Raw genomic sequence first — 15,523 nt, forward strand, 5'->3', positions numbered from 1 at the left:
ACGGTAAATTGTTCCAGTCACAATTTACCGGTAAAGTGTTACACGTCCCATTTTGACAGTAAATGCTCCAAAATCCAGTAACCGGTAAATAAATCCTGCACTGTGACCGCGGTGAATTCACAATATACCACATCGAAGAGCTCTCATTGGTCGATAGGATAAACCGTCTGCGCATGAGCAGATAGCTTGTTGGTCTACCATAGCATAACCACAGAATACATAACAAACAAATCAACAAAATAATGTTTGATAATCATTCGTTGAATGATTTCTCATTTATAAAATATTTGAGAGTGATGAAGTGGAATTAGTGCACACTTCTCTAAAAGTAAGTTTGTACAGCAACCTTTGTTCATCTACGCAGCTAGTAAACGATACACTTTATTATTAAATCATGGAAAACATAATTTCTTTGACGAATAAAATATAATTGAATCATTATTAACAAGAAACAACAATAAATTTTTATTGTATTAGATAAACCGGGATGACTTGATATATCAGATATACTGGGATAACTTGAATCAAGCTATGTACTACAGAAGACGGTGGAAACGGGAAAGTAGTATCCTGCGACTCACTTTCACCACTCAAGGTTCTCTTTGTTAGCAGTGCAGATGGAAATATAGTTTTCAGTACAGTTTTGTATGATGTATCAATTTATACAATTTATGTTCTATTCATTTTTACTTTCCTTGCCCTATTACCATAGGTAAGGAAAGTATTGCTTTCCGAAAAAAATTTAGAACCCCAATTTCTAAATTGCTATACGTTTCAAGGTCCCCTGAGTGCGAAAAAGTGGTTTTTGGGTATTGGTCTGTATGTGTGTGTGTGTGTGTATATGAGTGTATGTGCGTCTGTGTACACGATATCTCATCTCCCAGTAAACGGAATGACTTGAAACTTGGAACTTGAGGTCCTTACACTATAAGGATCCGACACGAACAATTTCGATCAAATGCAATCCAATATGGCGGCTAAAATGACGAAAATGTTGTCAAAAACAGGGTTTTTCGCGATTTTCTCGAAAACGGCTCCAACGATTTCGATCAAATTTATACCTGGAATAGTCATTGATAAGCTCTATCATCTGCAATAAGTCCTATATCTGTAAAAATTTCAGGAGCTTTGCCCCATCTATGCAAAGTTTGATTTTAGATTCTCAATTATCAGCCTTCATATACAATTTAAACAAAAACTTTTAAGTGGAAAAGATTGAGCATGGAAATCTCTGCAATTAATGTCCAGTAACATTTCCACCTAGAATTGAAAATAAGCTTGAAATCCGAGAAAATGTGATTATTAAATTGCAAACTGTTAGCAACTGTTGGTTCTATTAAATCATTCACTACGAAGAGATAGCAGACCTCGTGTGTTTCCAGCGTTATTGACCTATCACCCGCTGTCTCATATCTTTGAATAGTAGACTTGAGATGTACACTAGCGTCAGGTGATCAATTTTCATAACGGCAAGGAAAGTTGTGTGAGTGCGCCACACCAGATTTTTGTAAATAATTTACTTTTGCAAATAAATTTCAATTATGTACTGTTTTTGTGTATCATTTTGAGGCAATAAACAATGAATTGTATTTGAATTTCAATGCGTTCCAATTTCACTATAGCACCCACCTCATTCAGCTGATCAGTAGCCTTCAAATATTACTTGAATCACAGCTATGTAGTTCTATTACAGAAAACGGTGGAAACAGGAATTTAAACAATGCATTCCTATTTCACCATAGTACTTACCTCATTCAACTGATCAATAGCCTTCAAATGGAACTTGAAGTCGGGATGGAACATGTTGGCGATTAGCGCCTTGTTGACTCCAGCCGTGGTCATCTGATCTCTCAGCAGGTCGACGAATTCGTCACGCGGCGTCGTGAAGTTCCACTTGAGCGTCTTCAGTTTCTGTTCGTCGATGACTCGCTGGTTCTTCAGGTTGTTGGTGGGGAGGAGAGGGGTGATGTCTGCCTCTTCGTCGGCTCCCTTGCGACTGCCGGCTGACGACGATTTTGCTGAGTTAGCCGTCTAGAACGGAGAACAAGGAAACAAGGTCAGTCAAGTCACTTCACTTACGAAAACAAACATTTTCAACATGAATCCACAAAAATGCAGATTGTAATCTTATTAAGCGAGCCATTTCTGTATATCTGTTTATATTTTTATATTTGGTTATTTATACTTATTTATGTCCAACGGATGTCAAAAACGGCTCTAACGATTTTCACGAAATTTGGAACATAGTAGGTTTATGATATAAGAATTCGATTGCAATAGGTCTCATCCCTGGGAAAACTCGCTGAAGGACATGGAACGGATAACAATTATTCATCCTTGGGAAAACAGATGATTATTTCGTTATCTGTCGAAACAGAAGATGCGTGTGTGGGAGAGAAACATAATTATTTCCAGCTGTGTAATCAATCAGCGAGAAATATTATCTAGAAATTTTAATCGACTTAATCAAAATAATCTGATTTGTTGACATAACAGGATAATCTTTTTAAGCTACAGTATATCATTATAAGTTAATCATTATTTGATCATTTTAAGTGATTAGTGAGTGTTATTTTGTTATTCAATTTGGTTTGTAAATAATCTAAATTAGAACTTTGGACTGATAAATTGAATCTGAATTCAAGTGCATGGAACATAATCTACTTTCTGGACTATGTATAGTGTATAAATCAAAATTCGGGGAAGAAACAGTTTTGGGCTGTGCCTGTTAGTCCTTCCCCAATCATTTTAAAGAATTGTGTTCGGTTTATTAATAGTCAATAAATAAATAACGAGCGAAGCTCGGTGCCCCGATATTTTTATCTTATACGTACAAAAATTGTAGTCAATTATAGGGCTATAGCATAACATTTACGAAAATGGCTCAAATCAAGGAAAATTGGAAGGCCAGACTTCATTAATGTAATAAGAACAGTAGTAATCACTTGCATGAAGCAGCCTCCACACAATAGTACTACGAGCCACACGAAGCGTTTTTTCAGGCGTTTTCAAGGGCAGGAAGCTCTCCGATTGGCTGATTATCAGCTGATTCCAACACAATCAGCTTGCTGTCGAGGGAGCAAGGAATTGGAAATTGACATTTCAAATTACGCGTTCTCGTGGCAGCTGGTAGCTGCGAGAGAAATTACTTTTAACATGGCTCTTTCTCGAAGACGGAGAGGTCCGATGCTCTATCCTCCACTAATCACTCCCACTACCTAGCAGCATTCTCCTTCTTTTGTGTCTGTGTGAGACAGCTTTGCAACGCGACGCACCAACACTCCCCTCCATTGCTGGCAATGTTCCAAGTCGTTTACTGGTCAGCAGGTATATTGGTTTGTGTATGTTACAGAGATGTTTTCATCACAAGAACATGAAGCAAAATGACAAGGCGCATCCAATTGTGCGCAGGATGTCTGTCTGTGTCTACACTACAAACTGTGGAGGGAGAAATGGGTTTCTCCTCTTCATGTTAAAAGTAATAATATTACTTTATATATATTATATCACAGACTTTGGTCTCCCTATGTTCAGCGTGCTTAACAGTTAATATCTTTTTCTCAACACTAAAATAAAACAAATACACCGTGGATTATTAAGCAATTTTCAACTCAAATGCTGGGGTTGCAAGAAAGTGTATTGAATTTAACCAGCTATGAATTATGTAAACGCATTTTTGTCATATTCGTTCCGGTGGCCCTGGTTTTGTTAGATGGAATCATTTAACCGCGGTTGAATCTAGTATACCTACATGCAACCGGGCGGTCAACTTTAATATTTTTTTAATCTCATGGACTCGGTTGCACAAAAGCCTGTTAAATGTCAATCTGATTGAATGCCACGATAACCAATCAGTGAAGGCTTCTTTCAAAAGAAGGCTACTCTGATTAGTGCTTGTGGTATTTCATCACGGTTAAAATCTAACAGGCTTTTGTGCAAACTGATCATAATCTCCAGCTACAAATTCTGTCACACAATGAAAATCAATTATTAGTGTGTATCAAAATAACTTGAAACAATTCGAATTCGAAAAACATTCAACGAAATAAACCTCGAAAATAGAGTTCACCTTGAGTTTAGACGACGACTTAGTGATGGTAGCGGACGAGCCGGGTCCCATCTTGGCGGCTCCCTTGGCAGCTGCACCTCCGCCCCCAGCAGTTGCCGCCCCTGGGGCAGATCCGCCCTTGGCGCCGCCTTTGCCGGGCGGAGCGGGGCGCTCGGGCACCAGGCAACGGGCCTTGTCCAGTAGGCCGCGAACCTGGATCGATGAGGCGGGCTGCAACCATACGATATACAATTTAATGATCGATAGTACTAGTCGAAATACCGTATCGTAATTCAATTATCGATATCATTATCGAATATCGTAATTCAATTATCGATATTATTATCGAATATCGATATTCAATGATCGATAATAGTAATCGATAATGATCAAATCAACTTAAGAACTTCTCAAGTTGGTCTCGATATTTAATGATAGGCTACTGTAGATACTTTTGTCTCTTTTATTCAAATTATGTTTTCATTCTAAGACACCACAAACAAATGCATCACAATTTCATCAACTTCCTTATTAGAAACTATTGTTCGTCGCAAACCGAAGGCTAGGCACACACCAGTTAGTCAAGACAAGACAAGACATGATCAGACACGTTTAGTCACAATACTTCACATAGTTGCTTATGAAGACATGTCTAATTGGGATGACTAATCAGTGTGTGTGTTGCGTCATGAGCAACTATGTGAAGTATTGTGACTAAACGTGTCTTGTCTTGTCTTGACTAACTGGTGTGTGCCTAGCCTTAGTTTGCAGCATTAGTATTATGGATTAAAGCGTTGCCAGATTCAAATTAAACCTTCAGGATTCAAGTTAAATCCAAAAATATTTATGTGATAGGAATAAAACTGTGTATTTCCAACCATAAACTATATATAGGGTGATTATAAAAGGACCTTACAACTTTGAAAGAACAAAAATATTTATTGAAATTACTTACAGAATTGAGAAAGGTGTCATTTTGTTAAAAAAACACTTCAAGTTCAAGGTGTGGGTGTTATTTTGGTTGTTGGTAATACGACATACATCCCACCGATATAATCGATTTCTTGCCACACTCTTACAAGCATATCAAGCGTAACTTGTGCAACCGCAGCGATCGCATTGTGATCCGATTTCAGAGTAGAAAGTAAAAGGCCACTTGTTCAGCATGATGGTGTACTAGCTCATTTCCACGGAGAGGTTCGGAATTTTCTAGATAACTGCTTCCAAATTCGCTGGATTGGCCGTGCAGGGCCAATTGAATGGCCACCTCGCTCACTGGATTTAACACCGATGAATTTCTTCCTGTAGGGTTTCATTAAGGATAAGATTTACGTTCCACCTCTACCAGACAATCCTAATGACCTCTGAAATCAGATCACAATCAGATCCCTTCGGTTGCACAATTTACGCCTGATATGCTGGTACGAGTGTGGCAAGAAATCAATTATCGGAGGGATGTATGTCGCATTACCAACGGCTGTCACATCCAACCAAAATAACACCCACACCTTAAACTTGAAGTATTTTGTAACAAAATGACACATTTCTAAATTCTGTAAGTAATTTCAATAAATATTTATATGCCTTCAATGTTGTAAAGTCGTTTTATAACCACCCAGTATATACTCTTCTAAGACCGCTGGAACTTGGGAACGGTTGAATGCTCTCTGAGTGCACAGATCCTATCTTCCGTTTAAATAGATTATTAAATAAACTGCCAATACTTACTTTGAGTTTCTCGCAAGCAGACATCATGGGCGAATAGCCGAGGTGATACATGAAGCCAACCAGAGCCTCTGACGCATTCTTCCTGACATCAGCGTTTCTATCCTCCAGGTTGGCATACAGCACCGGCAGGCATACCAACAGCTCTTCTTTCGGCACCGTTTTCACTGCAAATCAGACAGCAAATTAGTAAAATTTCAATATCGATTCCAGTTGAAGCGTGCTCAGAATTATATTTGTCCAAGAATAATAAATATTGAGGTGCGTACAGATTTACGCGCCGCGAACACGAGCAATTCTCTTTTAATCAGCTGAAGCCAAGCTTTTTATATCTATATCTTACCGTTTCTGTACAAATAAAAATATAATCAGCTGGTGATAAGTGAATTGCTCGTGTTCTCGGCGCGTAAATCTGTACGCACCTCAAGAATTTCATTAGCCATCAATATTTACAAGAAATACATTGACATCGTCAAGTAAGTATAAGTAATAAATTGCTTAATGGTAACAATAATACAGCAATATAGAACACTAGCTACAAAACTTCACTCAATATCAAAAAAATCATTTACAGTATATAATCACTGTCTAATTAATATTTCGTTTAGCGTATTCTTGAACTTATACAAAGGTAAGTGCTTGAAATAATCTGGAGTGGTATTATAAAGTTTAATTGACATGAAATGGAAATTGTTCTGAGACTTTGTATGAGAGAGAATATTGTTCAATCCTAACTTTATGCCTGTTTCGTGTATTGATACTGTGGAAATTTCCATTTGCGAGATACTTATCCAAATGACCCTGTACATAACATAACACATAGTGTACATACATTGAGTCAAAATTTTAAGGTTTATAAATAATAGAACGCTTCAAAAATAGTCTCTGAATACTGCTGAAAGGGCCATAGGCTATTATCATAGAGTAACAATAGCGTAAGTAGATATCCCATGGTATAGGGCGTTTATGTCGCAGCTTTTACTGTTATCCCAAGCCGATTACTGTCGATTATTGTTGATTTTTACTGTTTTGACCGGGTAAGAGAGTAATAACGGCACAATATGAGAGACTACCAGCGTCATAAAGCTTCACGGGAAAGAACTGCGTGGGCTATCAGCTTGAGATAACAGTAAAAGTTGCGACATAAACGCCCTATGCCATGGGATATCTACTTATGCTATTGTTTCTCTATGCTATTATGTATAATTTCAGTTAAAACAGAGATTGATCAGCTGTTCATTAGAACACGGAATGTAACACGTTATAATAAATGCGACCATACTGTATGATGGGTTGTAGTGTTAGAAGTACTGGTTCTGTGATGGAAAAGAAACCACCTGGTCTTCCCCGTTCAGTTCGTACTCCGGAAAATGTGGACCGAATCAGTGTCGTCTAGTCCTGAGACCAAGTCTTCTAGTCGATCGTCTAGGACTAGTAACAACTGCCGTTCCGATTCGATCCTCATTTTCTGGAGTACAAACTGAATGGGGAAGACCAGGTGGTTTCTTTCTCATCACAGAACTAAAGTAAGGTCCACGTTATAATGGCAGTATATAAGATAGAAGAATAGCGATGCCGATATCTGCATTAATTAATTATATTTATACACTGTCAAAAACATAATTGGCATCGTTTTGGACCTAGAAAAGGATAGTATCACCGGCTTTGTCGAAAGATAGACAAGGATAGCAAAACCAAAGTTGATCAAATACTGTCATTATAACGTGGACCTCACTATAGTACTTCTAAACGCTGCAACCGATCCGAGAACGGCATGAAACTTTGAGAATATGTTGTGTGAATATTGGGGATGGTTTCTGACCAGAAATTTTGATAGGGGGGCTAATAATAATTATATATTAATCCATTTTACAGACCTATGTTTTCGAAATTGTCGGCCGAGCGGCTAACGTAGAACGGGAAGATCATCATGATTCAAGATCATGTTGTGATACTATGATTTAGCATCTAAACTTATACCAGATGTAATAAACACGTCACTCTGTGATAAAATTGTTTACTGGTATTAAAACGGTAGTTTTAAGCACATAGGAAGTCCGTATTGAGATGTGAATGAAAATATTGATGGTCAGATAAATTTCATGATTCACCAAATAAAGTCAAGTGTGACATAAGATACATTGACTTTTTGGCGGTACGAAGTTCGCCTGGTAAGCTAGTTTACTATAATAAATCATTTTATCAAATTAGACAGAAACATAAATGATAATATAGTGGGTATTTACTTACTGTTGGGCAGCTTAGCACTGAGCCAAGACCAGACCTCAGCCCTGAGAGCAGGCGATCCTCCCTTTACAGCGTCGAAGATCATTTCGCCGTCGAAGAACTCCTTATAGCCGCACAGCTCGCCGTACGTATTGATGCAGTTCACAGCTGCTGTACGAATCCAAGCCTTCAAAAACAGACATGTTTTGCTAAGTGCATCAATATGATTTGAACATGTGGATGGCATTCAAAGATTCGAACATAAACTGTCAAAGCTACATTCAAAACATTTAACCTGCCACAAGATTAGAACCTTAGAGGATCAGTTTTCAGTTCGTCAAGTTATTCAGTTAATCAAGTTCTCAGATGTAGGTGCGTCAAGTCATCGGTGCGAACAGATCGTCGTTTGTTGTCGAGTTATAAGCTGCGTACACATATTCGCGCTTCCAACCCGCACCGAGCACGCTCCTCCCTCGTACCACCATCGAACCACAGTCGCTCCGCCCACGCACCCATCATGAACGTTACGGAAGATGTTAGATCTTCTCGCGTTGCCCGGTCGAACCACTGTTGCTCGCCGGTCGATCATCAATCGCTCTGCTGGAGTGACGTTCGGTTGCGGAGCAGAGTCTGTACGCACCTTTAGACCCACAAACATGGCCGCCTCACTTGAGTCTGTCGCCAAGTGCTATTTGTGTAGAGTTGTTTGTTTTTGTTAAAAAATGTGATAGTTCAGCAGGAATCTACCGTAGATTGAATGAGGTGAACACAGAAAACTTCATGAGTGATGAAGTCTGAATGGTCTCGGAAATGAAAAGACCTCAGTTGAAATGGTTTCAGTTGAAAGGAAAAATATAAACAAAGTCCAACGTACATGGGAATAAAATTTATTGGTTGTCTCCCAGGTTGCATAAGACATGAACCTGATAGATCAAAATTTAAGGAATTGCTGAGAGCATATTTGATGGATTTAGCATGCTACAGTATAAATGAGTTTACTGTAAAAAAATGAATTTTATACAGTCACTAATTTCTCTTTAGCTTTAAGTTAGTTTTAGTTTTTGACTTTTTCATGTACATTTTCATGTATGTTTTGGAAAGAAATAAATGATTGATTGATTGATTAATGAGTTCCGGAATCGTTGTGATGCATGACAACTCGGCCTCACTGTGCTGGTGCAACCAAACGGCTTCTCCAGCAAATCAACTAATTTCGATCACTCACCAAACAAACCTGACTTGGCCACGTGTGAATTATACCTTTCCTCCAAACTCAAGACATTAAGGCTGTGCAAAGGCTAAAAATAAACTTTCTACTCGTGATATTTTTCAAAGTTTTTCGATTTGTATACCATCAAGCTATCAAAATGAAAAAGTTTTCTCAGGAAATTTTTTTTCCGATTATTACTTTCTGAGACTATATGAGCGCCTGAAGTTTGAATTTTTGGGAGAGAACATTTAAAATTCTGTAAGATATAAATCCATGAGATTTGGAGGATAGATTTTCATGGTATTGTTGATCTAGTAAAACAAAAATTTTCTGAAAATATCAATTTTTGAAAAAGTTATTCAATTTACCAAAAATAACTCAACTAAAAGTTATTTTTAGTAAATTGAATAACTATCATAAAAATTGATATTTTTCAAAAAAATTATTTCACTAGACCATGGAGAATCTATCCTCTAAATCTCATGGATTTATCTCTTACCGAATTTGAAATGTTCTGTCCCAAAAATTCAAACTTTCGGCGCTCATATCTCAAAAAGTAATGATCAGAAAAAAATGTTTTCCTGAGAAAACTTTTTCATTTTGATAGCTTGATGATATACGAATCGAAAAACTTTGAAAAATATCACGAGTAGAAAGTTTATTTTTAGCCTTTGCACAGCCTTAAGCCCAATTATTGGGCAGAGCTTCCAAAATAACAAGGAGCTCCAAAATAACATAATAGCCCACTTAAACTCATTTCTCATCATCATCCGCCTCATCTAAATTTGGGAAAGGAACAGTTTTGGGCTTTAAGCCTGTTGTTCCTTCCCCAATCATTCATAGTTGAGAATGATATTGTATCTATCAATGTATAAATAAATAAATTAATTAACCACACACGCGCATTTCATGTGGGCATCACCCTTGGAAAAAAAAGATAATAATAATAAAAACATTCAGTGGCAGCATTCTATGAAGAGTGTTTTGGTAGGCTGGTCCACTGGTATTAAAAGTGCCTCAACCTTCACGGCAATTATGTTGAAGAATAATCATAAGAGTAAGTAATTGTCCTTACAAGTCTAAGACTCATGTGGGACTATTTCCTTTGTTGTTGTATTGGTGCAAGTCAATTATGTATTTTGAAAGTTATATTTCGTATAGGCTAATAGGCTAGTTGTTTTGGGCCATCGTTTTGTGGCTGCGTTTCGTGGTTGTTTGTTATTAAATAATATACAGTATAGTGGGCATGTTTGCGATGCAGTCGTCGACCGATGGCTCGGAATTTTGAATAACAGAATTGCAAGTTTTGTTAATTTTTTTCAAGACTTGCAAACTTTCTATGGCTTAGCAATAATATTCTAGGTCGATAATGCAATACATCGTTGTAAATTGATATTTATTCCTTTATAGTAGAAGCATATATCTATGTATTCTTGTGCACTGTATATGACAATAAAGAATTATTTAATTGAATTGAAAGTAACTTTTAGTAAGATTTATAAACATTAGTCTTCTATTTATGGTTGATAGGAGGATGAAAGAAAATGACCCTCGTACTATTTGTATTTTTTTCTATGCATAAATTTTATTAATCATCAATTCCATCAAGAGTGAACTAACCTTACTGTCGCCAGTGCACTGTAAAAGGCCAGGAAACACATGGCGCACATACTGCTTACAGCCGGCCGTGCCAGAGGCGGTGGCGAGCGACTCGCACAGTGCGATGGCATTCTGCGCTATTTTGCTGTTGCTATCCGTCAGCCTCGCTCCGAGCAGGGGCGCCGCCTCTCCCAGGGAGCCCGAGATGAATCGAAGCTCGTTGATGATGTTCTGCAGTTTCGTGATCGCCTCTGAACGCACCTGACAATGAGAAATACGGGTAAATGATTGTATGTTTTCTTTAGGGCTACTTTTAATATAAATCTCAGTACCCTTTATCCAAAATTTACATTCCTAGTTCATAAAATAGTATGAATATACTAACATATGATCAAAAATAAGAATCTTCCAGCAGTATTTATTTATTTCAAATCACTTGAAAATGGCTTTAATGTCCGAAACATTTTGTGATAAGATAATTTAAAGGGTACTGAGATTTATATTTTTATTTGATTGGGTAAATGATTAATTAAAAGAGTTGTAACAATTGACGATTGTCGTCGACACTCAGATCGTCCAATTGGCTGGGAATCTGAGAATAATTTTCTGAGAATTAGGGCGAGACCACATTAGGCGTTTTTTTCGGTTGACAGGGCAGGAAGCTCTCTGATTGGCTGGACAGTAAGCTCTCTCAAGATGCTAACTCAGCCAATCTGAGAACTTCCTGTTCCGTCGTGCCGACTGAAAAATTGCCTAATGCGGTTTTGCCCTTAGCCAACAGCGGGCGATTCTGACTGATTCTATTTTCTATTAATGGGACTATTCAAACTCGTTCAGCCGGGCTATCTGGGAATAGTCTACTTAAATCTCATGGGACCAATATCATCGTTGCACCAAACACTGATACAGATACTGTAAGTGGAAATCCATCTTAAAGGTACCCTAGGAATATATTTGATCGAGCGAAGTGAGGTCTAAGATTCAAGTCGACGGTTTCGCATTTCTCTTAATGTTTAAATGTTTGAATATTTAAATGTTTTTATGTTGCGCATTAACGGCGAACCGCTGTAATAGATTTTCATGAAATTTGACAGGTATGTTCCTTTTTTAATTGCACGTCGACGTATATACAAGGTTTTTGGATTTTTTGCATTTCAAGGATAATATAAAAGGAAAAAGGAGCCTCCTTCATACGCCAATATTATTGTAAAAATCAGACTATAGAATAATTATTCATCATAAATCAGCTGACAAGTGATTACAAAGATATGTGGAGAAGCCAGTCTATTGCTGTATTTCCATAAGGTCTATAGTAAATCAGGTACTTGTGGATGAGAATACTGCGTGAGGTCTACTGTTCACAGGACTACTAGTCTAATTACCTTGGATGCATTCACGTCATTCCAAGAACTAGTCGAGATTACTCACTAACAAAACTAATTCCTAATCTACAATTTGTAAATTCACTTGAAGCAGCTTGCATACAGGGACAATTCAATTTTTTTTTCAATTCAATTTTTCAATTTATTAAATTACTCCCACTAACTGTCGCGGCAGCACGACAGACAGACAGACAAAATATATTTATAAAAAAAAAATGCAATTCACAAATAAAATCTTATGTATTAAACACGGTACTGGAAATGTCGGGAACTGAAATGTCCAGTGTGCTTTATGAATCCACACTAATCCTGGAGTGAGAGAAAATCAAGAGCACTACGTAAGTGCGGAGCATATTTGATTTTTGTATATTTTGAGTGGATATTCTATTCGATTTTGTTAGATTGTAGTAATTCTATCGAAGAAAACTATCAGTAGTCCTACATAAATGAATAAAATCTAACATGAAATCAGAATTCTTCTCCTTCTTATGTGGCACTATAACACTATAGTCGAGTTTTGGCCTGCTCTACAATCAGTCTCCACCTCTCTCTATCCAGTGCAGTCGTCGTATTCCCAACTCTCTCAAGTCCTTCTCCAGTTCATCCAGCCATCTGAGTTTTGGGCGTTCCACTTTCTTTTTCCTTGTACTGTGCAGTACAGTACATTCTTTGGTGCCCTTGCCGGATCCATTCTCTGGACATGTCCTGCCCATCTTATTTTATTTCCTTTAATGACACCAATAATGTCAGTTTCCCTGGAAATGGCATAAGGCCGGTTTCCAAGCTCGGGATTTAGCTAAGTTCTAGACTTCAAACAGTTAGTCAGAAAATTTGCTTTCCAAAACGCGTGTAATTTAATGACACGGGGCGTAGTCGCAGTTTTTATTTTCTCATTTCTATAATTGGAAACGTTTTTCCATGACTAAATTGAACATTTCTAAATAATACAAAATAGCTGAAACTTTACAGTATTTTGTGTTTAATTTTCTAGTATTATGAAATTTAATTCAAACTTGACTTTGACAATGACTACGACTACGCCCCGTTTTGGAAAGCAAATTTTCTAACTCCAGCTGTTTAAAGTCTAGAACTTAGCCAAATCCCGAGCTCGGAAACCGGCCGTTAGAGTTCCTGGTTGTATCTCCTTCTATAACCATCTTCTTCTCTAACTGGTCCCAGTATTCTACGTATAATTTTTCTTTCAAATGCGGCTAAAACTGTGGCTAGAAATCAGAATTACCTTCCAGTTCTTATCCTGCAATTCGGACACCAGCGCATCAGTGATGTAGGTAGTGATGTCAGTTCGCGGCACTATGTCCTGTATACAGGGTGTGGCCGACGGACGGCTATCTTCCTCGGTGACCTCATCACCACCACCATCTTCCAGCAGGTCTTGCGATTTGGCGCGCCTCAGTCCACGCACAGGGGCCGGTGCTGATTCTCCCGATCTGAAAGTGGACGAGTTGCTTTTATTATACAACGAATAAATAAGCGAATGAATGAATAAATTGATGAGGCGATTTAATAAATGAGTAAATAGATTGATTGATTGAGTACTTTATTTATGTAGATTACAACATATACTGGCTCATACACCTATATACAATAGCTTACAATACAGCAAAAGTATAGATGAATTTACATAATATAGACTAAGAAAATAATTATTGACCTGTATATGATATGGAAAAAGGAATTGGTAATAACTAAAGATAATATTGTTATGCATCTACATAAATTGGCGGAGCTTTGGACATATCAATGTCCATTCTTCTGAAAGAATATTAAAAATATCCTTTCCACTAACTCGCTACCAAACTCTCCCTAGATGAAGGAAGATTAAATTATTAAGTAAATATACGTAATTAATAATAAGTAATAGTAATTAATAAGTATATAGATGAGGAAACATTGATTGAATGGTATCATACACGTTCTAAGAAAGTTATGCACTTAAGCAACACAGAACATATGGTCCGGGTCCTGTAGCTTTGCCTATCGGCGGAGAGCCGATATAAAACATAGAACGTTTTTGAATATGTATCATTTCATAAGCAACAGAAGTTTTTTGTATCTTATAAAAAGCAACGTGTTGCATCCGAAAAGATACAAAAGGAGATTTTTGGAGTTACGTCCTTTTAGCACAACACAGTTTACAGTCTGGGTCATGTAGCTGTTTGCACTTTGCCTATCGAGGAGAGCCACTAGATTACAATACCACCCGTTCAAAAACATCGAACATTTAACATTTTTGAAAATTTATCTTTCCATAAGCAACAGAAGTTTTTTGTATCTTATAAAAAGCAACGTGTTGCATCCGAAAAGATACAAAAGGAGATTTTTGGAGTTACGTCCTTTGAGCACAACCAGAGAAACTTTCTATACTGAGAAATACAAAGCTATGCATTCAAAATATAGCGCATTTAGGTTGTTTAATCTGAGGCACAACACAGTCTATCAGGCAGCTGACGTTCGTTCAACATGCTCTTTCCATAGTTGGTGATACGTTGCAACTCTCTCATTCACGAAGAATCTCTGTGTATAGTGAGCTTCCTTCAAGGAAGCTTAGTAAGAAGCTTCCTGCATCTAGTCTCTAAAGAGTGATAATTTTGAAAAGCCGTAAATACGGACCCAAACTCAAGAAATATCTTTGGTGCAGAACTTCCAAACTAACGATGAGCTCCAAAACGACGTCATAGCCCACTTGTATTCTTTTGACGGCAGCATTATTTTTATGTAGAGGATTTTGGTAGGCTGGTCCACTGAATTCCTCAACGTTCACGATAATTATGTTGAAGAGTACTCATAAGTTAAAGTAACTTTTAGTGAAACGATTTTTTTTTTTCAAAAATTCGACTTTTATTCCTGGCCAATCGGTGGTTTAGAAACATGACCCTCGTAGATAGCTAGCTGTGATTCAACAAGCCATCTTAGTATATCCATAGAGAAACAATAGCATAAGTAGATATCCCATGGTATAGGGCGTTTATGTCGCAACTTTTACTGTTATCTCAAGCCTATAGTCCACATAGTTCTTTCCCGTGAAGCTTTATGACGCTGGTAATCTCTCATATTGTGCCGTTCATACACTCTTACCCGGTCAAAACAGTAAAAATCGACAGAAATCGACTTGAGATAACAGTAAAAGTTGCAACATAAACGCGCTATACCATGGGATATCTACTTAAGCTATTGTTTCTCTATGATACTACCCCGTGAACCATACATTGCTTATATGCCGTTTCAAAGTCACGGAGGCAAAGCTACGGGACGTGTACTGTGAATTCTTTGAAATATGGCCCTCCTAAATTCGAGCTAAATTCTTCAACCAGT

At 37.5% G+C, this 15,523-nt stretch overlaps 1 protein-coding gene across 1 annotated transcript in view; it reads right to left on the reverse strand.

Moving 5' to 3' along the window:
- LOC111050490 (cytoskeleton-associated protein 5) overlaps window positions 1-15,523 on the reverse strand; it is an 81,963-nt gene that overhangs the window by 35,151 nt on the left and 31,289 nt on the right. Inside the window, 6 exon segments of the mRNA XM_039438572.1 lie at window positions 1,750-2,031; window positions 4,070-4,279; window positions 5,777-5,940; window positions 8,024-8,186; window positions 10,830-11,069; window positions 13,431-13,638. Coding sequence (XP_039294506.1) covers window positions 1,750-2,031; window positions 4,070-4,279; window positions 5,777-5,940; window positions 8,024-8,186; window positions 10,830-11,069; window positions 13,431-13,638 — 1,267 coding nt within the window.

The sequence above is a fragment of the Nilaparvata lugens genome, chromosome 12 (genome assembly GCF_014356525.2).
Source record: "Nilaparvata lugens isolate BPH chromosome 12, ASM1435652v1, whole genome shotgun sequence".
In the NCBI taxonomy this organism is placed as follows: Eukaryota; Metazoa; Arthropoda; class Insecta; order Hemiptera; family Delphacidae; genus Nilaparvata; species Nilaparvata lugens.